General features: G+C 53.2%; 1 protein-coding gene across 2 annotated transcripts in view; it reads right to left on the bottom strand.

The window, feature by feature from the left end:
- NEURL1 (neuralized E3 ubiquitin protein ligase 1) overlaps nt 1-25,728 on the bottom strand; it is a 75,190-nt gene that overhangs the window by 21,103 nt on the left and 28,359 nt on the right. The window contains exons 1-2 of one of the 2 annotated variants that reach the window (XM_088019944.1): nt 9,818-9,851; nt 4,178-4,231 (exon numbers count right to left, since the gene is read on the bottom strand). The exons of the other annotated variant lie outside the window; for it this stretch is intronic. Of the exons in view, the coding sequence (XP_087876070.1) occupies nt 4,178-4,231; nt 9,818-9,851 (88 nt within the window). Of the gene's footprint in view, nt 1-4,177; nt 4,232-9,817; nt 9,852-25,728 lie in introns of those variants that run through there. 2 annotated transcript variants of the gene reach the window in all.

Genomic DNA, 25,728 nt, shown 5'->3' on the forward strand with positions numbered 1-25,728 from the left:
ACGGACAGAGGGACATCACCAGCCTATACGATTGGTGGAGGACCTAAGCCGTGGAGACACTGAGTGGCTTGCCCACGGTCACCCGGCCGGCACAGAGAGGCTCCAGCAGTCGAACGCAGCAGTCCCGCGGCATGGCCTGCAGCTTAGCCACGAAGTGTGGATAGCCAAGACAGCATGGCTTTGGTGTGCTGGACACATTCTTCTAAATGCGCATTAAAATAGACTCGCTACTGGTAAAACCTGGGGGGGGGCATGTTCCTCCACGTGCCGTGTAAAACCATTTCGAGTAGCACACTGGCGGAGACGCGGCATTCTGCCACGCCGCTTTCACGATACACGCGTGTGGCCGCCAACACACAGAAGCACAAACTGTGCTGCCCACGTTACCCTCCTCCCCCGACACGGCTGGGTATGAAATGTGGTGCGTGAGCACAAGGCATCCCACTCTGCGACCTCAGTGAACGAGCTATGGCGTAATGAGGGGGAACCTCAGAACCATGCTGAGTGAAAGAAGCCAGCCTCAAAGCCTACCTACGCTCTGATGCCATTTGTAGGACATTCTGGAACAGGCAAAACTACAGAGCTTGAACGCTCCGTGGGAACTGGAGTTTGGGGAAGAGGAGGACACGGGGGCACAAAGGGAGCTTTTATGGCGATGGAAATGTTCTTTATTTTAACCGTGGCAGTGCTCCCACAGTTTACACATTTGTCAGGATGCCCCAAACTGTACACTTAAAAAAGATGAGTTTTATTGTCTACAAATAATTCCTCAAAAGCAACAACAACTCACAAACCAGGTCTCCACTGAGATGGAGGAAAGTGAGGCTGGAATCTCCGACCACCACAGCCCCCGTCAACCCACGGCCGGCAGCGCCCAGGAGGTGAACCATTTAACAGGAGACCCCGAAGCCTGGTTGGGCTTGCCACTCTCAGCCTCAAGCTTCTGAAGCGGGTGTGAGGGGAGCGTTTTGGCAGCTACAGAGCACCTTCACTGACCCCTGGACCTGCGAAATCTCGTGCCTGCCTCCCCCTGCCCACAGTGTGGCTCCCGAGGCTGTCCCTGGAGCTGTCCTCAGCCCCTTCTCTCTGCACTCAGCTCTGAATAATCAATGCCCACCGAGCCACCTCTGTGGAGATGACGTGAAAACCCTCTCTGGCCTTCTGGGTATCTTGAGTGACCATGGTCACCTGCCACTTGGCAGGCCCCCAGCTGAGCTCCTGACCCTAGCCCACCAACCGCCCATGTTCCCAGGCCCCAGTGGAATCACTGAGCACCCCACATCCAACCAGCCAATCCCACCTGAGAAATAAACCTGCCTGGGCTCTGCCCGCTCCCGTCCTCCCGGCCTCAACCCAAGGCCCTGGCCCGGCCTCAACACTTCTCCTTAAACAAGGGCCAGGGCCACCGCTTAAAGCCACGAAGGCTCTCCCTGCCTGCCTCCAGGGGGCGCCATTCACACAGACTACAAAAGGAATGGTGCCCTCTGAGGCATCCAACATGGTGGTCCTCACCAGGATGTTTGCTGCCTCCCCAACCCCTGCTGTCTTTGCCCGCCATCTTCCTGCTCCACCTTGGCTTGCATTATGGTCTGGGGGGAGGGAGGAGAGAAAGCAGGATGAGAATTAACCCTGAGCACAGCTCTGATATCAAGGGCCAGAGGGGCGGCTGGGGGCAAAGCTTCTTCCCTACACCATCCAAAAGGGCTCTCTCCCTGCACTTCAACAGACACTTTGACCCTCGAGGTCTCCATTCTATGGATGAGTTACGATTCAGACTGGTTAACCAACTTGCTTGAACTCACACAGCAATTAAGTGGCAGAGCTGGGACTTGAACCCTCATCTTCCAATGCTGCTACCCTACTCAGCCTCTAATACTGGAGCCCATTTTCCCCATGAGTCCAAGATGGCAGGCATAGTGGGGAAAGGCTGCGTGGAGGAGGCTCTGGCCAATCCCAGCTGGGCCAACAGCCACGGCAAAGGGCCTCAAGACGCTGGGACGCTACTCCCTCAGTGGCCAGTGGCCCTGGATGGAGCCCAAGTCTCCCCATCCGGCTCCAGCAGAGCTCTCAGGGAGGCCCCGTTTAGTGACAGGTTTACAAGCTTCTTGGGAGCCACAGTGGGGGCACCCCCCGCTCAGGCGAGGCTGCTGCTGACACAATGGAAACTCCCCCATAGAGCCCATTCCTTCTGGGCATTTATGAGGTGCCAGACACCAGCCTGGCCAGCCCTCCAGGTGACCCTCAGCTAGCTCTGGACCACATTCCTGCCTCTCGGTGGGGTCCCAGGGGGAGATGCCAGGACACAATGCAGCCTCCAGAGTGACCTCCCCACTGCCCCAGCCAAGCTCTGTCCCAGAGCCATCCTGGCAGAGCCCCGGATGCCCAGGCTGGACTGAGCTGGGCTGCCAAGGAGAGACAGGAAGAGAGCAATACTAGCGAGAATGACCAAACTGTATGTAACTTAACAGGCGGGGTCTTCATTCCGTCCCCAGAGCCACTAGGACACAGGTCGTCAGAAGTGAAGTTACCCAGCCAGAGTAAAGAGCCCTGATCTGAACTCTGTTACTAACTGTGAAACCTCTGGAGCCTCGCTTTTCTCACCTGTAAAATGGGGGTCAGGGCAGACCTTCTCCATGGGATTCTTGTCAGGATTAAATGAGATGATGTATGTAAAACTAACCCAGTAAGTGGTTGCTATAATAATGATGATTATTATAATTATTATTATTATATACAACAGCTAATAATTACATTAATAATTAAGAATGATTAGCATATTAATACTTATTCTATAACAGTAATAATTATTCATGCTACTGACATCGATCTGTGTTCTCGTACCTCCACACCTCTGCTCAAACTCTTCACCCCTCCCCGCCACATAGCTTCTTTCCCTGCCCCACCTCCCACCTCCACCTCTCCGAATCCCACCCGTCTTTCAACACAGAACCTCACTGTGTTCAGGATCACCTTGTTCTGAGTCTGCGATCCCAACCCCCAGTGCTGGCATGCTTGTCTGCATCTCCTATGAAGGAGGCCTGTCTCACTTTCTGGACAATGGGCGTTGGGGGGGGGGGGCAAAGACCATGAGCCCTGGAGTCAGGAGGCCCTAGGTTCAAATCCTGGCCATGCCACAGACTTTCTGTGTGACTTTGGGCAAGTCACTTCACCTCTCTGGACCTTGATTTCTTTCTCCGTAAAACAGGGTCATCTTAGCTGCCCAGCCCACCTCTCCCGGTTGTTGTGAGGACCCAGGGAGTTCATAGACGTGAAAGAATTTTGCAAACTTGAACACCTGATCCCAACATAAGGTCTTATTTTTTCTTATAAAAGCAATAAACACCACTGTAGGAAATGACCAGCTCTTTTCAGCCCAGTGGGAGGCCAGACACTCCGGTTTTATCTTATCCCAAACACCCTAATTCTGGATTGCCAAGGGAGTCCTGATTTAGACTAGCTTACGTGCATGCATGGAACAGGGCTCTCTCTCGAGGGTAAAGACTGTGGGAGCCAGTTTGAAGGGTGGGAAAGCAGGTAGGGAGGGGGCCTCAGTGAGAGAGATGATAGTAAAACAGGGCACATGTGACCTTCTTTGGGGTCCTTAAAAGGCCCACTTCCCTCATGCGCCTCTTACCTCCAGGCTTGGTCCAAGCTCACTTCTCTGCTGGGAACCCTTCCATCCTTCCCACCTACATACCTGCATTTCACTCATCCTTCAGACCTTGATTTTAAAGCCCACTTTCTCCCAGAAGTCTCTCTGGCTGCAGACCAGCTTCAGGGCCCTGCTATGGACCCCCAGGGACTCCACCCATACACCCCTAACAGAGCCTCCAGCATCCAAGCAGCCTCTCTCAACTCTGGTGCCTCCACAGAATTCAGTGCAAAGGCCCTGTGTTACCCACTGTACGCAGAGCACTGATCTGTCTTCTCCATGCCCAGAATGGTTGAGAAGAGAGTCAATGGGACCATTTTCTGTGCTCTGCGGTGCAGCTTTCTGGGGAGGAAAGGCTGCAAGGTTATTCATGTCTGTCTCCCTGATGGACCCTGAGCCTCCTGGGGGCAGAAACGCTTGTCTTTTTTACTGCTGTTTCCCCAGTGCCTAGCTCAGAGCACAGAGCAGGTGCTCAATACGAGTTGTTGAGTGAACTGCCACTGTTTGATTCTTCAATCCACTGACCAACTGGCAAGTGTCCAGGGAGTACCCACTCTGTGCCTTGCCCTTTCTGGTGTCCTGCGGAGAAATCAGAGAAAGCGTGAACTCAAAGGACAGCTTCCTTCACTGCCCAGCACCAGGATCCCACCCACACCACGTGCCTAAGAACCTGTTCCCCACTTGCTTGCTGGAAAAAGGAGAAAAGGAAGGTCATGAGAGCTGCTTCTTTCTTTGGTATCAAATACTGCACCAGATGTCCTTCACATGCGACCTCACCTCACCCTCCCAGTCCCTGCAAGACAGGTGTCTGGAGGAAACAGCCTCCAAGATGGCCCCAATGATTCTCACTTCCCCCCTCCTGGCAGTCATCCTCTGTTGCAACCCTGTCCCTTTGCATGGGGAGTAGACCTAGCAGCTAGCTATGGATGAATGGAATACAGCTGAAGTAATGGGATGTCATGCCCAAGACTGGGTATCAAAAGCCTTCAGCCTCCATCTTGGTTACTTTCTCTTGCCTCTCTTGGGTTTCTGTCTCTGGGGGGAAGCCAGCTGCCATGTTGTGAGGGAACCGTGTGCAGAAGCCCATGTGGCAAGGGACCAAGGACTGTCAATAACCACATGAGTAAGCTTGGATATGGATCCCCCTCCAGACAACCCTTCAGATGAGACCACAGCCCCAGCCAACAACTTGACTGTAACCTCCCAAGAGACATTAAGCAGGAGGTACCTAGCTAAACTGTGTCAAGATTCCTGACCCACAGAAACTGAGATAATGGAATGTTTGTTGTTTTAAACCACTAACTTTTGGGGTAATTAGCTGTACAACAATAGTTGTGCTTTGCAACAATACAGTATCAGTTAGTCCCACTTTATAGATGAGGAAACAGAGGCTCTGAGAGGTAATAACTTGCCCAAGGTCACATAGCTGGCAAGTGGCAGCGCTGGGTTCTGAATTCAGGTAACACGCTGTCCATCCACCCTCAGTGAGCCCCACCTCGCTGGCCAGCCTGCCAGGTCCACTCTCAGCTACATGAATCCTATGGTCCACCCTGGTCGGTTTCTCCATGCGCACTGCAGTCCCCACATATACCCACCTTTGTGATTCATGGTTAGGGGCCATGTTAGGCCTCTCATCTCCCCTAGGGCCCTGGCTATGCATACAGCAGGCCCTGCTGCTCCCTGGAAGACTGAACGAATCTATGATGACAAGCTGGGTGAAGGAGGATGGCGGGGAGTGGGCAAGGTTGGCACCTTCATGACCAACTTAATCTCCACACCTTGAGCCTCCTGCTCTCACTCACTCTGTGACATCCCAGTCTCTGACATTTCCAACAGCCAGATGTGCATACAGCTGTGCCTCCCCATAGCCTCACTGCTGGGAGGGAATCAGCCCTCCTCTTCCCCCTCCCAGGTCCTAACCCAAGATTCCAGAAGGGGATTCTAGATGATAACTATTCTGGGTTCAGCTCTGGGCCCCTGTCTTCCCAGCACCTCCCCAAAGTCCCCAGGCCAGGCCTGAGAGACTGCAGAGTGGAGGGGAGCATGGCTCGGTCATATAAATCCATACACCACCCAGACCATCACCCTTAGCTTCCCATACCCATGCATGTGTACATGTGTGCACACACACATCCAGAGAGTGTGCCTGATGGTGGACACAAGACCCATCAGGGCTGGAGGAGGCAGAGATACTCTTGGTCCCTAGAGGTGGCCAGGTGCACGTGTGTGTACATAGTCACGAACATACAGGAGGAGCCTCCACGGAAACCTTCAGAGAAGCGCACACATCTGTTTTGCAGGGTGTTTACTATGCACAAGGTCTACTTAATGCCCATGAGCTTACTTAATCCTTTCTACCATTCTTCAGGGTAAACCTTACCATCCCCAATGTACAGAAGAGGACAATGTACAGATGAAGGAACTGACCCAAAGTCACACAGCCAGTGGATCCTGATTCAAACTCTCACCAAGAACACCTACCCCACCATCCCCTTCCTCTCTAGCCTTGCCTGGCTTCACTGCCCAGCTCAGGTCTCACATCCTCCAAAGCTGTCCCTGACAGCTCCATCCCACCTTCCCCCAGGCCACCTGCAGCTCCAATTGCCACATGACCCACCCAGGGCCTCTACCCCTCACTCCCCCCTCTTACTCAATGACCAAGAATCCACTGGGTGCCCACTGGGGGGCCAGGCACAGAGCTGGGTTAAGAGAATAAGACGGATCAAGCTAAGCCACCATACCTACAAGCTCACCTTGGCCTAAGCCTCCAGACCTGCTGTCAGGAGACAGGCAGCACCCTCTGTGCTAATCCCAGGTCTCATAAGGCCATGGGACGCCCTTTCCCCCGCTGCCTGTTAAGGAACCTGAGAAGGAGAAGTGGGGAGCCAACTGCAGAAGGGGCAAGGCCTGACTTCCCACCTGAGCCACCAGCTCCATGACCTCAGCCAACCATTTCCCCTTCTGGACCACAGCATCCCCCTCTGTGAAAGGACAGAACTGGGGACCAACTCTCAAGTCTCTGCACCCCAGCATCTAGGGTGTGTGGGTCTAGAGATCAAGCTGGGGGTGCCACTTATGTCTGAGTGAATATGTGTGTGCCATCTGCACATCAATCCCTCAGCCCTGGGCCTATCCTTGCTGGTGGGGGAGCACTGAAGGAGCTAAAGGGGAAAGGCAAAGAAAGAAGAGGGGAGGGCCAGGGATGGGAGGGGAGGCCTCTCAGTATGGCTGCTGCCTCTTTCTGTGCTCTCCCCGCCCCCTCATCCTGCCCTCAAGACTGGGAGCAGCTCTGGAAATCTGCCCGATGAAAGATATCAAGCATGTAACTGCCGAAACCATTTTCCAAATGGGAATTAATTTCTCCCATGGGTCTCCTGCCAGGCTGGCCCCAGAGGAGCCTGACTCCTCACCACCAGCCCTAACACACACACACACACACACACACACACACACACACACACACACACACCTCTCATGCAGAAACACTGACATCTATCTACAGAATAACAAGGACATGTCCCACGCACAAAGTAACACAAACGTGGCTGCTCACACATAGAAACGCAGGCATAACACGAAATCCCTTAAATATTAGACAGATAGGTACACATCCCATGGTACACACACAGGCCCAAACACAGATACACCATCTGCAGACACCAGAAACACTGACAGCCAAAACATGCCCACAAACACACTGCTAGAAACCGCCCCTATACACACCAACGGTCTGGGGTCACTCTCTGTCACATCCCTCTCATCTCTGTCACCCAGCAATCCAAAACCTTCAGTGTGCACCAAACCCAAATCCCAAGGGCCACAGTGAAAACACAATCGGGAACTCTGTAAGTATTCTCGTGGAGTTAGGCTATGGGCCTAAGAGCCACCAGGAAGGAGCCATACCCTTGTAGCTCCCACTTCCCTCATACACACCCCGGAAAGAGGCAAAACTAGAGCCACTGAGGCAGCCAGGCCATGGGTGTGGGTATGAGTAGCTGTGGATGTGGGGAGGACATGTGAGGACGGGCACACGGAGGTGCCAGCTAAGGGGCTATGTGACACAGGCAAAGACACCTTCTCCACAACCCCAACTCCCCTCTCCTACTCGCCTTGATGGCAGGTTGAGGCAGGGGCTAGGGCCAGCTTGGTGGGAGGCCCACCCTATGGAGCGTGATCCTGGCTGAGGGCAGGGGAGGGAAGGAGGGCAAAGCAGATGAGGCATTTGATTAGCATTCACCAGTGTCCACGCAGCACCAATGTCCCCACCAGTATCCATGCCCAGCTCCTAGAGTTCTCGGCCCATCCCAAATATCATGCTGTCCCGGGGGGGAAAAGGAGGGAATATGACCCTGGCCTCAGAATGCTTTTCCAAGCCCTTGTGGTTCTCCCCAAGTTCAGTCCTTATTCACATCCCCCCAAGTAATCCTCACGGTAGTCCTATGAGGAGGGGACTCCATCAGCCCCATTAACAGACAAGAAAACCAAGGCTCAGGGAGACGCTTGCCCTCACTAGAAGACGTGTCTATGGACGCTGGAGCAAGAGCTCTGCGGGCCACGTGCTGTCTCGGGTGGTCACAGGGTCCTCACTCCCCTTGGAAGCCCGTGCTCCAGACCAGCTGGAGGATCGTGTGCTGCATCCTGGGCCTGTTCTGAGGGCCTCTCTGTCCTTCCCAGGCCACAGGCTTGACTAAGTCGGCTTCCAGTGGAAAATGCCAGTCTGCTCCAGACCCTCTGCCAACAGGCCCTGCTGGGGCCAGTAAGCCCTGACAGGAGCCCCCGCCCCATGGAGCCCATGCAGGGCCAGGCCCAGGTCAGCCCAGTCCAAGTCTCGGGCCAAGTCCCAGGCCACTGTTCGGCTCCGGATTATGTGTCTTCCAGGACCTTCCATCTGTCACTTAGCCCTCCAGGCCCAGGACAAAATTTATTTCCTTTTAAGAGAGCCAATGATTTGCTTTTCCCATGTCTCCTTTCCTGCCTTTTTCTTTTTTAATTAGAAATCACTCTCTCAAAGTCCAGAGCCTGGAAGGGAGATGCCACCTGGTCACCAGTCCCCACCACAGCTTCCCAATTGCTCCTGCCACTGCCCTCCCTCCTCCCTGTGCCTCGCCCGGGTTCTTTAGTGCCCACTGGACTCAGCAGATGGAGGCCGCCCCATCTCCTAATGCCCTGTCTGAGCAGGGAGCAGGGGACCCAGGGAAGTGTGGCAGGGACTGCCCAAGGTCAGCCCACACTGCTCTGGCCCCAGCCAGTTTGTACAGAAAGCCCAGCTCCCGGGGCCCAGCAATGACAAAACAAGTCTCTGGGAAGTCTTTCCATTCTGGGTCTGGTGCCACATCGGCCATGTTACTCCCAAGACCACGGCACCTGAGCCGGGCAGATGGAGGGGCCAGGAGCCCGGGCAGGCAGCAGCTCTGCAAGTAGGGAGCCAGTTCAGTGCTCCTCCCTTCCACCCCATTCACCTGCCTGCCCAGCAGTCTGTCTGACCGTGGACATAAACCCCAGGGGTCAGAATTTCACTGGCCTCCCCCATGGAGTGCAAGCTTTGAGAACCAAAGTCAGGCAACATGGGGGGTTGTCACTTGCACATCTGGATGTTGAGGCATAAGCAGACACAGGTACACACCCCCAGACACCTTGAATGGACCTTTGTGAGCACAAACACACACACGCACTCATGCACACACGTGTGTGCTCACACATCTCTCCAAGTCTCCATCACGGAACATGGCACTGACCTGCGTGGCCTGCATCCCAGGGCCTACAAACAGGTCCCCCCAGCTGTCTAACTATGGTTGCCTTGGTTCTAGGAGAGGGGGATATGGACACCCAGGACCTCACATCCCATGTGAGGGCTGGTCAGCAACCGGGGAACGGGGAACGTAAGAGGACAACAAGACTTTGTGGGGAGACTTGGCTGCCTGACCTCTGCTGGCTACCAGGGAAAGCCCACTTCTTCCCGCTTTCCCCAGCCCCCCTTGCTTTCCCCCACCCCAGTGCCAACCACCCAGAAGCACCCCCTCCCGTGGCCCCAGAGTCCACCAAGGAGTAAAGAGACATGGGGATGATCATGACCTCGCCCGAGGGCCCCCCCTCCGGGCCCCAGCCTCCCCAGGTGGTCCCCAGGCTGGGAATGGGCAGACCCCCTGGCATCAGCTGGGGCCTTACCGTGGAGGGTGCTCCGGGTGATCTGTCCCCCCATCGCGGGCAGCGGGCAGCACAGCCACCTTCGTTGGGCCGGCTGGTCTCCTCACCAAGCCACCCTAGCCGCCAGCTCCCCTCCTCCTGCCCCTCCTCCTCCCCCACGGCCGGCAGCCGGCATGGCAGGACCAAGCCCGCCCCTCCCGCGTCCCCACCAGCTCCCTCCCGCACACCACACGGCTGCCTGCCCGCGAGGCCGGCCACACACACACACACACACACACACACACACACACACACGCACGCGCGCGCGCACACGCACTCACGCACACGCAAGCACACCCCTCTGGCCCTGCCCGCCGCCTCCGGCTCCCACCCACTCCCAGAGCCTCCCCCACCGGCCCGCACTGGTACAGGCAATGGGATCTGTCATGTTTATTTACATAAGGAGGAGGAGACTGGAGGCTTCCTGAAATAGCAGAGCTCCAGAAAGCACTGGAGATGCCCCTGCCAGAGCAGACACACGCACGCACACACACACCCATGCACACGCACACATATGCTCATTCCCCATCACACACCTCTTCACAGACACCCGCATGCACACAACCTCATTGTTCCCCCAGGCTTACTGCCATCTTACACGCCATGAGGCACCTACTACATGCAGACCTTGGACAAAGACAATGAGGGCACCATGGTGAGCAAAACACACACTGTCCGATCCTCAAGGGGCTTACAATCTGGCTAGCGGAGCTTACTAACAAGCAGCTAACATGGCTTCTATCTTCTTCCAGGCTCTATTGCAAATGCTCCAGGAGTATTAACCCCTTCAGCCCTCACCGGCTGAATGAAGAAGTCAGTAGTATTGTTTTTATCAATAAGTACCATTATTATTATTATCTCACGGATGAGGAAAATGAGACAAAGAGAGGTTACCCACCTAGAAAGTGGCAGGGCTGGGAAGCAAACCCAGGGATCCAGGTTTTTACCCGCCTCCCCCCCAGCACACCACCCCTTTAATCGTAACATATACAAGCATACACCAATATATAGAGACCTCACCACCTGTCTGTGCCACGTCACATGTATATGCACAACACAAGCTCTCATAAGCATTCACCATTATGCACACTTAGCCACCTACTGCCCACCAGACTCTGTATGTCAGGCACTGCATGCACTCTCATTTGATTCCAGATGGCAGAGGCCACTGTTAGGTCAATTTTACAGAAAAGTACGTTGAGGCTCTGAAAGGCTCAGGAAATTGCCCGAGGTGACCCACCAGGTCGGAGGCAGAGCCAGGACTCATGCCTGGGTCTGTGAGATAATCCCCCAGTTTGTCACCCTTTTGCAGGCTCTCTACAGGACAGGGGCCTCTCCCAGGCCCTGGCCCAGGCCCCAGCCCCTGCCCTCAGGGTGAAGGACCTGGGTTCCCAGGGAAAGATCTGGGTGGGGAGGGAAGGCCAGTGGGTAGAGGCGTGGGGGCTGGGGAAAGAGTTATGACAAAGGCAGGGGCTGCCCCGTATCAGATGGGACTCAGAGGTCTCGGCACTAGGAGGGGGCTGTGCTGGGCTCTGAGCCTTCACCTCGGCACCCTGCTGTTACCACCCCTGAGTAGGTCCGCGGGAGGGGCATCCAGGCCTGATCTGGGGTCATCAGCCACAGAGCAAGGCAGGCCCTGGGTGAAAGTGGCCACAGACCCAGCACGCTAATCCTCCTACTAGACCAGAGGCATGGCTGAGTCTTCTCCCTGGAATAAGAGGTGACCCCCAATCCACACAAGGCCGCCCCCTTCTACAGGCACATCGTCCTCATGGCTATGCTTGGCCCCGTGTGCATGCACCCGCACGCTCCAGGGCACACACACCCAGTTCCTCTGGAGAAGGAAGCTAAGTCAAAGTCTAACAGAGAGGAGGTAACCCAAACTCCTTTTGTGGGACAAATAATCATAATAATAGCAAACACAGGACTGACTGCGTGTCAGGCAGTTCTAAGCACGTTACATACATTAACTTGTTCAATCCTCATGACAATCCTAAGGGATAAATTGCGTTTTTATGCCCATTTTACAGATGAGGAAACCAAAGCAAAAAGAGGCTGGTCTGGAGGCTGTTCTTGCAGCATCAGAGTCTACCCCCCTCATCCTGCCAGCCTCCTAATGCACCTGCCTGGGCCTTTCCCGACTAACCCCTTTCACATGCCCCCCCCCTCCAATCTTCCCACTCCCTGAGCACTGGGAACACCTCTTCTGGGAAGCCTCCCTGGGATGCTGGGTGCAGGGTGAATCCCCCTTCTTGGAGTTCGGCTCTCCTCTGAGCCCAAGGTATGCCTCTCCCAACCCCTCATCTTACTCTGGCCTGCCAGAGACGGCTATGCCTAGCTGTGGCCTTGTCTGCCTGCCCTGGGTGCATCTCAGCAGTTCAACTTGACCAACATTTATGAGCACCTACTCTGTGTCAGACACTAAGTTGGGTATGCAAGGGTGATCAATAGTAGACAGGCCCTGGCTCTCAAGAACTTACAGTCCAGAGGGAAACATATTTATCAAGTAGTCTCACTAAGGAACATATCATCACAATCCTAGAAAAGTGTGCTGAAAGAAAGGAGCAGGGTTCTCGGGGAGGCTCAGGGCAGGCTTTCCTGAAAAGCAAAAAGGTAAAGGATAAGTAGGTATGTCCATGTGCTGTGGAGGAAGCTTTGAAGAGAGAGAGCTCCGGGGCGCCTGGGTGGCTCAGTTGGTTAAGCGACTGCCTTCGGCTCAGGTCATGATCCTGGAGTCCCGGGATCAAGTCCCACATCGGGCTCCCTGCTCAGCGGGGAGTCTGCTTCTCCCTCTGACCCTCTTCCCTCTCGTGCTCTCTATCTCTCATTCTCTCTCTCTCAAATAAATAAATAAAATCTTTAAAAAAAAAGAGAGAGAGAGAGAGAGAGAGCTCCGGAGAGTGAGCACAACATGTACAAAGGCCCTGTGGCTGGAGGAAGCCCCTACATTCAAGAAACAGGGTCGGTACGCCTGGAGCAGGGACTGTAGCAGGAGCCAGGGGAAATTTTTCAGTGGCAAGCAGAGGTGGTCAAAGGACACCCCAGCAGGGCCTTGAAGAGCAGGATGAAGAATCTGGCCCTTTATCTGAGAGCAGGAGGGAACCTCTGAGAGGGCTCAGCAGAGAGGCAACAAGACCAGACCTGCATTTCTAAAAGGTCATTCTGCCATCTGGTGTGGAGAATGCACAGAGGAAGAAAAGGTGTCAGGAGGTAAAGCAGCAGGGTGAAAATGGGCGGGCCTGGACCCGACTTGCCCTTACTCCCCTCCAACCTAGCATCAGGCTTGCACAGAGAAGGTGCTCAGGGAAGATTTACCGAATGGAACTGAGTTCATGTAATTTTCTGGAAGCAGGACTGGAGAGTCAGTAACAGGCAGGAATGGGGACAGAGTGAAAGCTCAGCCGACCAGAAATCCTCCAGGTGGGCCGTGGCCCTCACTCTGTCCACTCCCAGTGGACTGGGAGGTGCTTGAGTGGCCCCCGGCCTTCACAGCACCACTGTCTGAAGGGTTTTCCCAGCAGACCTGGGCCCTGTTCCCTCCAATCCACTTCCTCAATTTAAATAGGAAGTGGCAGCATCCCGGATCTCAGGGTTCCCCTACCGCCACCTGAGAGCGGTGGCCAGGCCAGCCAGTGCTGTACCCTTCTCTGTTTCATTCATTGGGGCATCACATAAAATTTCATTTAGCCAAAGGATTCTGTTTCTAAATGGGTGAAAGAACCACTGACCTACGTCATTCATTCACTCATCAAGCATTCACAGAGTGCCCACTATGGACCCACTGGTGAGCAAGACCCAACTGGCTCCCTTCAGAAGCTAAGCAGAAGCCAGGCTGGGATCAAGGAATGGAGTTCCTCTGGTTCTGACTGAATTATTTCAGTGTTCTGTTCTCTGGCCGGAAAGGATGTGAAAGGGGACATGAAGGGATGGAAAGGATGTGAACCGGAATGGAGAAGCTATAAGCATATCTACAGCAGAGGCTATAAATGCTACCATTTATTGAACACTTACTGTGTGCCAGGCACCATGATAAGTATCTCACACACATAATTCTACCTATTCCCCACAACATCCCTGTGGGATTAGAGTCATGCCCATTTGCTGACTATAAAACTGAGCTCAGAGAGGCTATGTGGAAGGCAAGACAAGCTGGGGCTCAAACCCAGACCAGCCTGAGTTGAAACTCATGCTCCACCCAGAAAAGGTCAAAGGGCAGGTGCTCCTCCTACTTGGGAAAGAGAAGACAAGGGAACAATGGACCTTCTCCTTAAGGAACTCTCCTGGGAGGCAGGGCCTAGGAGATTTCCAATGGACAGAGGGTGACATCCCAGGGTGGATGAAGGTGGGGAGACTGGACTGGCATAAGACTGGACTTCCAGTCTGCTAGCAGGAGAGACCATCCTGGAAATCTTGCAGAAAGTAGACCCGTCCATGAGCTGCATGGGGGCTGCAAAGCCTCAGAGCCCACAGGCAGAAGGCAGGGCTGGATGTACCCTGGGGGAGCAATTCGGTGTGGCAGAAACCCTGCCAATCTTCAGAAAGAACCCCCTCCCTTTCTGCTAGCCCCTTGCTGCAGCCATCTCTGGCTGCAGGGAACTTCAATCCCTTCGGCTCTCTGAACCCACTCAGCTCCCGAGACCCTCCATCTCCCTGTCTTCTGATTCCTTTCTGCCAGCTCCTCTTCCCTCTTGGGCGCCATCTTGGTCTCCATCCAACCTCTCTCCTCACCAAGTCCTTCCTCATTCATGTCCCCCAAGGCCCAGCACCCACATCCCCAGGTGAGCCCGCCCTCTCAGAACTTAAAGTCAAGGGCAGACCTAGCAAATGCTGAACCAAACATGGAACAAAGTCACTGGACAGTAGAAACCATCACAATCATAGACTCCAAGACCCCTGAAGGGAAGGAGCCTCAAGAAAGCTCTGGGTCCAGCCTTCAGGAAGGCCAAGAAGTAATGTGCCCATTTTATAGGCATAGCAAATGAGGCCTCATAAGTTGTCGACTTTCCAACAGTCACACAGTGGGTAGAGAATAAGGAGGACTTAAACTCAGGTTTAATGTCTTCTGTTACTTAATATGACATACGGGTCAGGACATCCAAAGGCAGTGGAGACAGGACTGGACAAGGAGAGGGGTAACTTCTCTTTATGAGGCAGGGGCAGAAGAGACTCAAGCCTGGAGAGGTCCATAAAGAGAGGTCAGAAAGGGGAGGCGGCCCTGCTGGGGAGGAACTGGCAGGCAGTTCCTGGTTGCTATAGTATCTTTGTCGTCAAGAACAAGGGATAATTTGATCGAGCTGATGAGTCACCTGGCATTTGAGGCGTAAGGCCAACCTACCAGGGCCATCCTCCTGACCCTGTTAGACTAGGCCTGGTGCTGGAGAATGGGGAGCAGGGAGCCCCACCCTAAAGCTTCCTCCCATGCCCAGAATCAGGACAAGCGTGCATGGAGATGAGGATAAAAACACACAGGGACTCAGACAGAGAGCACAAGCTGTGTGCTGCCAAGAAACCAGAGCCGGGGAGTCTATAGGACGTCCTCTGGGGCTGGGACAGGTGCCCCAGCAGTGACAGCTGCCAGCCGCCCAGGATGATGGGAACACAACAGGTGCAGAGGCGGGGGCGGAAACTGAAAGGGAATCTGAGAAAACAGCCTGGAGTTGGCCGCCCCTCCCAGACCCTGGGCCCAGCACCAAACAGCCCTTTCTCAGACCCTCCGAGACACAAACACACCTACGCCTGCTTCCCGGGGCCAGCCTGACCAGCCTGGACCGGACAGAGGGGTCACCGTCCATGCCAGACAGGACAGAACAAGGAAGAAACCAGGTTTCAAATCCCAGGACAGAGTGTGCCACACGGAGCCCACACCACAGAGCCCCTACCGGGAAGCAAACATTTGCCTATGATAAGATTTATGTCACCAGCCAGGGAGGGTGGATGGATGGGCCCACCCCACCCTTGTGCAGGTTGGGAGCTGAGACAGGCAGGCTCTCCCACCACATGACTGAGCAAGCTACTGAGCTTCTCCAAGGCCCCGTGCTTGGCTCAACCAGTAATAGTAACTACTGCTGTTGATGTTGTTGTTCAGAGACCCAGAGAGCTCAGGAATCCAGGTAGTACCTAGAGGGGCTAAGGTTGCTGTGCCAGCCTCAGAGAGGAGAGACGCAGGATGCAGGGTATGAGTACAGTGGTAAGTACAAATGTTATGTCAAGGAAAAGAAAGAGACAGGCTCATCTTCCCCACCATGTTAGTAGCACTTAGCCCCACTCCCCGGCACCCGGCACCCAGCACTGGCTGACTGCACACATGCCCGAGATGCAAATGCCGTCTCAGAGTGCTGAGTACCAGGAGGTTCTTCCAGGGAAGCAGATTCAACATCGTCCCTTAGGCAGTGCTCCCCTGTTTCTGTTCGGGGGCAGAACGAATTTTAAACTTGAAGCCGGTCCGTGTCCCAGTGATCACAAGTGATAAATGGCCAGGGCCTGAACTCGTAAGGTGCTCCCTCAATTATAACCTTGCCGAGGAGGGTGAGGAAGCGCGGACAATGAGACATTTAGGGGGGAGGGGAGGCAGAGAGATGAGACCCGAGGTGACGTAGGAGACAGGCCACATGCGCTGGAGCAAGACATGAGCCTCATGTGTCCGAGATGCGTACACATAGCCGACTGATCCTGCCGGGCCTGTCCGGATTATGAGAAAAGCCGGCCGCTGATAGCAGGAGGTTAAATCCTTCCTCCGCCGGCAGAGACCACCCTCCCCCACCCACACCCACACACGCACACACGCACACACGCGTGCACACACACACCTTTAGACCCCAGGACTCAGCCAGAACTCATGGTGCCCAGCCCTTCTAGTACCCAGCCCCGCAGCCAGCTGAAGCCTCCCCGGGTCTGGGAGGCCCCCTTGGGCCTCCTTCAGCCCCCCTCTCCTGCCTCTGAGGAGTCTGCTCTCAGGCTCTCTTCTGCTTCCTGCCCCTCCCAGGTCCAGCTTATGCAGCAATGGCAGCGCCCAGACCAGCTGGCTCAGCCCGCACCTCTACTTCTGTGCCCTAGCCCTGCCCCCTGCCGCCTGCCCCCTGCCCCCTGCTGGGACCACCCACTCCAACAGCCGGGTTCCAACCCCGGGCACTGGCGGGTAGGAGAGTATGATGGTGCAGGACCCCAGGGGCCAGGCCCTGGAGCTGGGGCACTCCCAGCAGGGCCATCAGCAGCCAGCTCCCACTGACGACACACAGTGCTACTTGCTGCCACCCCTCAAAGTGTGCGTCTACACTAGGGGGCTCCACAGGTGGTGGTTAAGAGCGGGCTCCAGAGTCAGGCTGCCTGGGTTCAAATCCTGATTCTAACCCTACTAGGTATCTATGTCCTCTTCTGAAAACGGAGTTGATGATAATAGTGCCGCCTCAGAGGGCTCCAGTGGGGGGGGGGGGGGCTCACACATAGTATGCTCACGCACCTTACAGGTGAGAAACTGAGGCACAGGGTGGGAAATGGTGGAGTGGCATCTGTCCTCGGGTCAGCTGGCCTCCAGAGCCTGCACTCAGCACGGCATGGTGCTCCCCCCGGGAGGGTAGGCAATGCATGCCGGCCAAGCCAACAATGGGTAGCACCTCGATGAGGACCAGTCTGGTGACCACACAGGGCCCAGGCCAGGTCAAGGGTGCAGGAGGGAAGTTAGTATCTAGAAAGCCATTCAGCAGAGCGGAGAGAATGAGCTGAGTCCCAGGGGCCGTCTGAGAGCAGGTAAGGCCCAAGGCCTCAGAATCCCAGCCCAGAAGAGAGGCCTCTACCAGAGGTGCTTTTCCAGCTGCCCCTCAGGGCTCCTTCGTCCCACCAGGCCGAGCTGCCTCCCACTGCCCACCGTGATCTCCGACCTGGCTCCCCTAAAGAAGCTTTACCCCTTTAGCACCTCTTCCTCCTATACAAATTAAGCAGGAATGAAGACAAACAAGTACCCAAGTCAATTAAGAAAATCACATCTGCAGCCAGCATCTTGAAACACCTGCTCGGGGCAGGCAAAGGAAAGCACTGGAACTCAGTACCGTAAATGGGGAAATGGAGGCTCAGACAGGTTGGCCCCCGTGTCCCAGTCACACAGCTAATATGCAGTGGGGCTGGGATTTGCCTGCACAGCCACCAGACTCCGGAGTCCAAGTGCTGGTCTCTCCACCATGTGGCCTCTTGGAATAATGACCCAGCTCATCACTTTCACCAAAATCTTACTGGATTTGCAAAAACATTTGGTACCATCAGGCAGACACTCATTCCTTTTAAGAGATGAGGAAAAACAGGCTCAAGGAGGTGGAAATGAACTGCCAAAGCCAGAAAGTGCCAGAGCCAGCCTAGAATCTAGATCTCGGACTCAGGAGCCCGGGCTCTGGGACTTCATCTACAACACAGTGCTGCCCTGAGAAAAGCCCCCTTCAGTTAAATAAACACGGCGTCAGTCAGAGGGGCCCAGGGTGGGCGTAAGCACAGACGTAAAATTCGCTGATCCCAATGTCAACCGCCTCTGGACTTTAGCAGGTGTCCCTGCTGTACATCTAAGCTCTCGCCCCCACCAGGGTCTGGGCCCACTTCCACACTGGAGGGCTCTGAGTCCTGGGAGCCCGAGCTTTACACCACATACACGTCCCAAGGGGAAGTGCAGGTGGGTGCAAGGAGGCACCAGGTCGCTCAGGCCCTGAGACACAAATGCTCTGAAAAGACAAAGGGAATGGCAGGTGCTTTGCAGCCGTAGAGGGGCTCAGCTTGGCTCTGAAACAGGAGCAAAAGTGAGTGATTAAGCTGAGGTCCAGCCACTGAACTAGGCCAGCTCTGTGCCCACCCCCCAGGGGCCCTGCCCTGGAGCACAGCAGACATGGGCCATACTAGCTGCAGGGTGGAGGGCGACAACCCCAGGCCTAGAGGAACCTGTGAGTGCTGAAGTCTATTCAGGGCCCCTCGGAGAGGCTGGTGGCTTTCAAGCCCCCTGAGCCCATGAAGCAATTCTATTCCCCAAGGCTGCACCTGCAGCCCAGGCTTTGGGGCTCTTTTCTCCCTCCCTCCCTCCCTCCAGCTGCTGGAGCCCAGGGTCAGGCAGGCCCCCAGAGACCCCAGCAATGCACAGGGTGGCCTCTCCAGCATCAAAGTTTAGAGGAAAAAGCCCTCCTCGGGAGTCAGGGCTCCTGGGTTCCGGGCAGGTCCTGTGGCCTGTGGGAAAACTTCACAAGGCTCAGGAAGATCCGCAGAGGCCTGCTTGGGTTTGGGGAAACTCAGGGAGGGTGGCCCCTTTTAATGTCATAGAGGTTCCTCCCTCCTGGCGGGGGTTAAGGGCTCCAGAGATGGCTTAATGCAGCTCCTGGGTTGGGCCCCACTGCCAGGTAAATGGGAGCAGGGATCTCTCCCTCCCCATCAGCACCCCTCCCTTCTCTAAAACAATGCCCCGCCCCTCACACCTTCTACCCTGCTTAGCCAAACCCACTGCTCCTGCCCAGCGGGGAGCTCCTTGTTCTCAGGGCCAATGAAGGGAAGTGACTACATTAGCCTTTGTTGGGGGGGGGGTCTATTTTTATTAGTCCTGATGCCACCTCCACAATTTACCCTATGACGTTGGGTCAATCAATCCCCTCTCCGGGCCACAGTCTTCGCATCTGTAAAATGGAGGCACTGGGATTTTCCTGAATCAGAGCTATGGGTGGGGAATCATTTGGTGGAAGACAATGAAGAATTCCTCCCTCTCCAGCCTTTCCACCAAGGTCTGGTGGAGAGCCAAGGACGGGCCAGGATGCTCTCGGCTGGGTGCCATTCCTTCTCAGTCCTCTTCCTGACCCCACCCGACACGGGTACATCCCCCAAGTTCTGTGGCCTGGTTTCCCCCTTGAGCTCTACTAGCCAGGCCAGAAGTCTGGTGTGATCCTGGATTCCTCCATCTGAGCAGTCACTGTGTCCATCTGTAATCCATCCTCTGGCTCCTCCCAAAGTTCAGGCCACCAGCATCAGCCTGATCTGGACAGTTCTCCCCACAGCCTTTGGCCTCGCATTCCTCTTCCTCAGGGCTGCCAGGCTGACCTCTCTGCCTGACTAATCTAGCGGGGTCGCCGCCCAGCTGAGAGCCCACAGTAGATAAACTTGACCCTCCTTTGGGAGCATTCAAGGTCCTCTATGAACTGGCCCCAGCGCACATGTCTGGCCTCACCTCCTGGGACATCCCCCCCTCCAGACCAAGTACCTACACTCCGTACACAAGAACCACATGTAGGGGCGCCTGGGTGGCTGTCTTTAAGCATCTGCCTTTGGCTCAGGTCATGATCCCAGGGTCCTGGATCGAGCCCTGCATCGGGCTCCCTGCTCTGTGGGGAGTCTGTTTCTCCCGCTCCCTCTCCTGCTCATGCTCTCTCTCTCTCTCTTGCTCTTGCTCTACTCTTGCTTTCTCTCTCTCTCTCTCAAATAAATAAATAAAATCTTAAAAAAAAAAAAAAGAACCACATGTCTACTAGAACACGGCTGCCCCTCACATGGCCATGGCTCTTCGAACACCGCTCCTCTACCTGGGATGCCCCTCACCAGACGAGGCACTCAGAAACTCCTACCTCACCTTCATCTCCCAGCTCAGAGGGCCCTTTCCCTGAGATCATCCTAACACGCCAGGGCAGACGGGACCTTCCTCCTCCAAGGCATGTCCAGCCCTTTGTGCAGCCCAGCCCTGCAATGATGGGAGAAGTCCCCTTCCCATGCTGGGAGCAACCTGAGGGCAGACGTTTTAGCTCCAGACCCCCAGCACCGCACACGCTGGGCACTGGGTAGCACTCCAAGTACATTTTATGAAGGAAGAACAGAAAGAACGAGAGGAAGAGGAGGAAGGAGGAAGAGAGGCCAGGGTTGCGGGTGGGTGGTCTTTACTGGGCCCCATCTGCCCCTTACCCAGGCTCCAGAGAGCAGCTGTAAGGTCACCCTCCCAGCCGTGAGGCCCCAGGGCCCTGTGGACGCAGTGGTAGGAGACTGCCTGGCCCCTGACCTCACAGCCCTCCTGAGGGCTCCCTCAGTACAACCAGCAGCACCAGCCAGGGCTCCCTCAGACAGAAACAGCTCAGAAGCTGAGCAGCCGGCTGTGTCCCAGGACACGAAGGAACCAGAGTCTTATCTGACCATCTTCCCTGGAGGCAGCAGGGGAGGATCCGCCAGCCCCCGGCCGCCCAGACAGGACGAGAGGAGGAGCGGCTAGAAGCCGTGTGCCTGGCTGTCTCCCAGCAGCTCGCTCCCGGATTCAGGCAGCAGGGGGAGGAGCCCCTCCAACTCGTTTGCATAAACCATTTATAGCAGCACATTCAAACCCACGCCTTCCCAGAAGAAAAAAGCCCACTGCGATTGCCTCTGGCTTCCTGTCGTTTTTTTCCTTCTCTTTCGTTTTTTATTTTAATGACAGGAAGCGGTGCTTAAGAGAAATCGCTAACCCTGCTAAATTTTCCCTCCAAACCAAAGGAGGATGATAAGCAACCAGCCCTCAGGTGTCAGTGACTTACTGCAGTTTGCAAAGTCTGTGAGCGTCCATGAGCTCACTCAGTCTTCCCAGTAATGGGAAAGACTGGCTCCTGCCAGCCCCCATTTTACAAATGGGGAAACTAAGGCCCAAAGAGGTTGTGACTTGCACGAGCCACACAAAAGTAGTAAGTGACTGTAAGGAACATTGTGGCCACCTCCCCAGCATCCATTCTACTCCAAATTGACAGTGGTTCTCCACCCTGGCCGCACATCAGCATCACCTCAGGAAGGTATCCAATGCCCAGTTCCCATGCCAGACCAAGTAATACAGAAACTCTGAAGACAGGCCCTGGCATGGGTGTTTCTTTCTTTTTTTTTTTTAAGATTTTATTTATTTATTCATGAGAGACAGAGGAGGAGAGAGAGAGAGGGAGAGAGAGAGAGAAGCAGAGGGAGAAGCAGGCTCCCAAGGAGCAGGGAGCCCGATGCGGGACTCGATCCCAGGACCGTGGGATCATGACCTGAGCCGAAGGCAGACGCGTAACCATCTGAGCCACCCAGGCGCCCCTGGCATGGGTGTTTCTAAAAGCTCTCCAGGTGGCTCTAATGTGCAGCCAGGGTGGCAATCCACTGGTAAAAACAGATCACAATGGTTCCAATCCCTTTGCCAGTGACTGGGTCAAGAATGGCCATGTGGCCCACTTTGGGCCAATGAAGCTTAGTGGAAAATCTGCCAAACCCCTCTGAGAAAGATTTCCTTGCTCCTCACAAAGAAGCCTAAGAGACAGGTTGTTCTTCTTCCTCTAAATATTGTTGTGTCTAGTTGTGATTCCTGGGACTGCCATGGTCATGTCACTACCAGTCCAAAAGGATGCCAACCCATGGATGGCAGAGCAGAGATATCAATATCTCATCCTTGACCACATCCTTGACCACCAACCTTGAAATCCACCCACCCCTGGACTTCCTGTGATCTAAGATAGTATGGCTCCTCGTTTTTTAAGCCAGTCTGGGTCAGAATTGCTACTTGTAATGACAGCCCTAAGACACAGCACTCACCTTCCTGGTCCCCCACCCGTCATCCGCTCTTAGATCTCCCACCACAGGAAGCACAGCCAACTGAGGGCCCCAGCTCTGGAACTCTGAAATCCAACCCAGTCATTGTTCCATGATGGAGTGGGACAGGGATATTAAGGCAGGCTCATTCCTGGGCAATATGGCACCCTCTGACCAGTGACTGTGGCTGGGGCTTGAGGACTCCCCAAGGGTTTGCAGAACTTTCCTGAGAACTGACTGCAGTCTAAAATACTTCCATCAAACTTTCTTCCACTCGTCTCCTTCACTGAGGGTCACACTTGCATTGAGGTCTGATGACTCACCCAGGCTCTCCCCACTTCTTCCCATTTTTCCTCACACAGGTATTTCCTCTGGTAATCTTTTAAATAATTTTTGCATGTTTAATCCTCTCCTGGTGTCTGCTTAACTGTTCAATACGTAACCCGCCTAACACTTGACTTTGACCACTTCTCACCTGGACGCTATGAAAGCCTCCTAAGTGGCCCACCCACCTTTGAGTTCCCTCCGCAATCCTTCCTATACAAACCATGCTACTTTCCTACTCAAGAACCTTCACTTGTTTCTTATTTCTTACACCATCAAGTTCAATTTCCCCCAGCCTTTCTTTACAGGCACTGCTGACTTTGACCTGCCCCACAGGCCAACTCTGGCAGAAGACTGAAAAACATCCCTGTTGTTTCACTTACATCCCTGGAGAGTTTCCCCATGGGGGACAATACTGGCTATCTGCAGGGCAGAAATGATTGGCATCGCCTGTGACCAGTGAACACTGAAGCTACCCTAAATCTGATTACTAGCTCCACCCATTTCTACAGATGCTCCTCAATGTCACAGCTTCCCTCAGTCTCCCCTTCCTTTACCCTTCAATGGAATATATACCAAGAGAAATACATTCCACATACAAACAACCCTCCATCAACAAGAAGTGAATTCTCTCAAAGATTGTTATAATAATGAAAATTATTATTATCCATGCAACAATCTGAAGAGGAGGGTGATAGAGGTGAAGATGATTATAAAGATGAAGGAAACAGTAGTACTGATAAAGTAAGTAGGAAGAGAAAAGCAGGAATAAAAAATACTGTAACAGTATGATCTCAATGACATGAATATATATGCAGAAGAACTTGGGACACCTGGGTGGCTCAGTCAGTTAAGTGGTTGCCTTCGGCTCAGGTCATGATCCTGGGGTCCTGGGATCGAGTCCCGTGTCGGGCTCCCTGCTCCACGGGGAGCCTGCTTCTCCCTCTCCCTCTGCTGCTCCCTCTGCTCGAGCTCTCTCTCTCTCTCTCTCAAGGAAAAAAAAAAAAAAGAACTGACTTCCCCTTGACCCACTGCCATATTAACCAAATTCCTTTAGAAATTGCATTTGGTTGTTAATTACAAAAACCAGAAATAACATGGATTTTTAAACACTGAAGGTGTTTTCTCTCACATAGAAGCAGTCTGTAAGGCTAGTATATCAGTTCTGCAGTCATCAGGGAACTAGCCTTCTTTTATCTTTCTACCTCACCATTCCACATGACACTTCAAGTTTGCTTCATGATCCAGGATAGCTGCTGACACTCCAGCCACCTTGTCCACATTCCAAGCAGGAAGATCATGGAAAACCAAAATCAAAGGACCTACACCAGCCATCTGCCCCTCTTTAAAGGAACCTTATTCGAAGTCTGCCCAACAATTCAAATTTACACTCATTGACCAGAATGTAGTCACATGACTACCCCATGCTGCAAGGGAAGCAGGGATATGTAGTCTTTTCATTGGACACACCACCATCTCAAATAAAAACAGGGTCCTCGGCCATTATGATGAGCCCTACTCCCTCTGGAAAACATTATGAATGACGCCCACGGCACACAGACTCTTCAAAACAGGTGGGGGTCTTTCCTGGTATCCTTCTGCTCCCCCCAACTGAACTGTATGCTCAATATGAGCAGATGTGTTGTCCCTGAACTTGTTTTGACAGGTTGGTATGCCAGGAAACTCTGTAATGTATTTAAATATTACATAAAAAGTATCAAAAGTCTCTTTAAAGAGAATGAAAAGACAAGTCAGAGACTGGGTACGGTCTCTGCAATGACTGCAAAGTACATATTTAATAGAGAATCCAAAACATATACAGAAGTCTCAAAACTCAAAAATAAGAAAACAAACAACCCAATAAGAAGTAATGGGCCAATGAGAAAGAAGGAACCCCTGCTTTTTGTGATAAGTTGGATGAACCTTGAGAGCATTATGCTAAGTGAAATAAGTCAGACAGAAACAAAATACAGTACTGTATGATATTACTTATATGTAGAATCTAAAATAGTCAAACTCAAAGAAACAGAGAGTAGAAGTGGTGATTACCAGGGGGTGGGAAAGCAGGGGAAATGAGGAGATATTGGTGAATACAAGCTTCCACTTATAAGATCAACAGGTTTGGGGATCTAAGGTACAGCGTGGTGCTTATGGTTGATAATACTGTGTTATATACCCGAATGTTGCTAAGAGAGTAAATATTAAATGTCCTCACCACAAAAAAGAAATGGTAACTATGTGATGGGATGGTGGTGCTAGCTAATGCTAGGGTGGTAAACATTTAACAATATATAAATGTATCAAATCAACACATTGTATACCTTAAACTTATACAATGTTATATGTCAATTATATTTCAATAACACTGGGGAAAATTTCAGCAGGTTCTTCACCAAAGTAGATACACAGATGGCAATTAAGCATATGAAAACAATGTTCAAAATAATTCATCTTTAGGGAAATGCCAATTAAAGACTGGTGAGATACCACTACACATCTATTAGAATGGCCAAAATTAAAATGACTGACCATACCAAGTGGTGGTGAGAATGCAGAGAAATTAGAACTGTCATACTCTGCTGGTGAAAATATAAATGGAACAACTATTTTTTTTTGTCAGTTTATTTTATGCTAAACACACGCCTACCGTATGATCCGGCCATTCCATTCCTAGGTATTTACCCCAAAGAAAAGGAAATGCATGTCCATACATAGACTTTATGCAAAAGTTCTTAGCAACTTTATTTGTAACAGCATAAAACTGAAAACAACCCAAGTGTCCATCCACAGGTGAACAGATAAACAAATTGTACATACATACATGGAGTACCACTAAGCAATAATAAAAAAATGAATTATTAATACACACCACAATATGAACGAGTATTAAAATAAGTGAGTGGAAGAAGCCAGAGGGACCAGAGTGTAGCTCTACGATTCCATTTATACAGAACTCCTTAAAAAGGCGTCTTAACCTACAGTGACAGAGAACCAATCGGCGGTTACTTCAGTATGGGGCAGGGAGAGCGAGGAGTAAGGCAGCAGGTTATAAA

The sequence above is a fragment of the Eumetopias jubatus genome, unplaced genomic scaffold (assembly GCF_037043125.1).
Source record: "Eumetopias jubatus isolate StellerSeaLion01/CBP00866 unplaced genomic scaffold, mEumJub1_p1.0 scaffold_17, whole genome shotgun sequence".
NCBI lineage: Eukaryota > Metazoa > Chordata > Mammalia > Carnivora > Otariidae > Eumetopias > Eumetopias jubatus.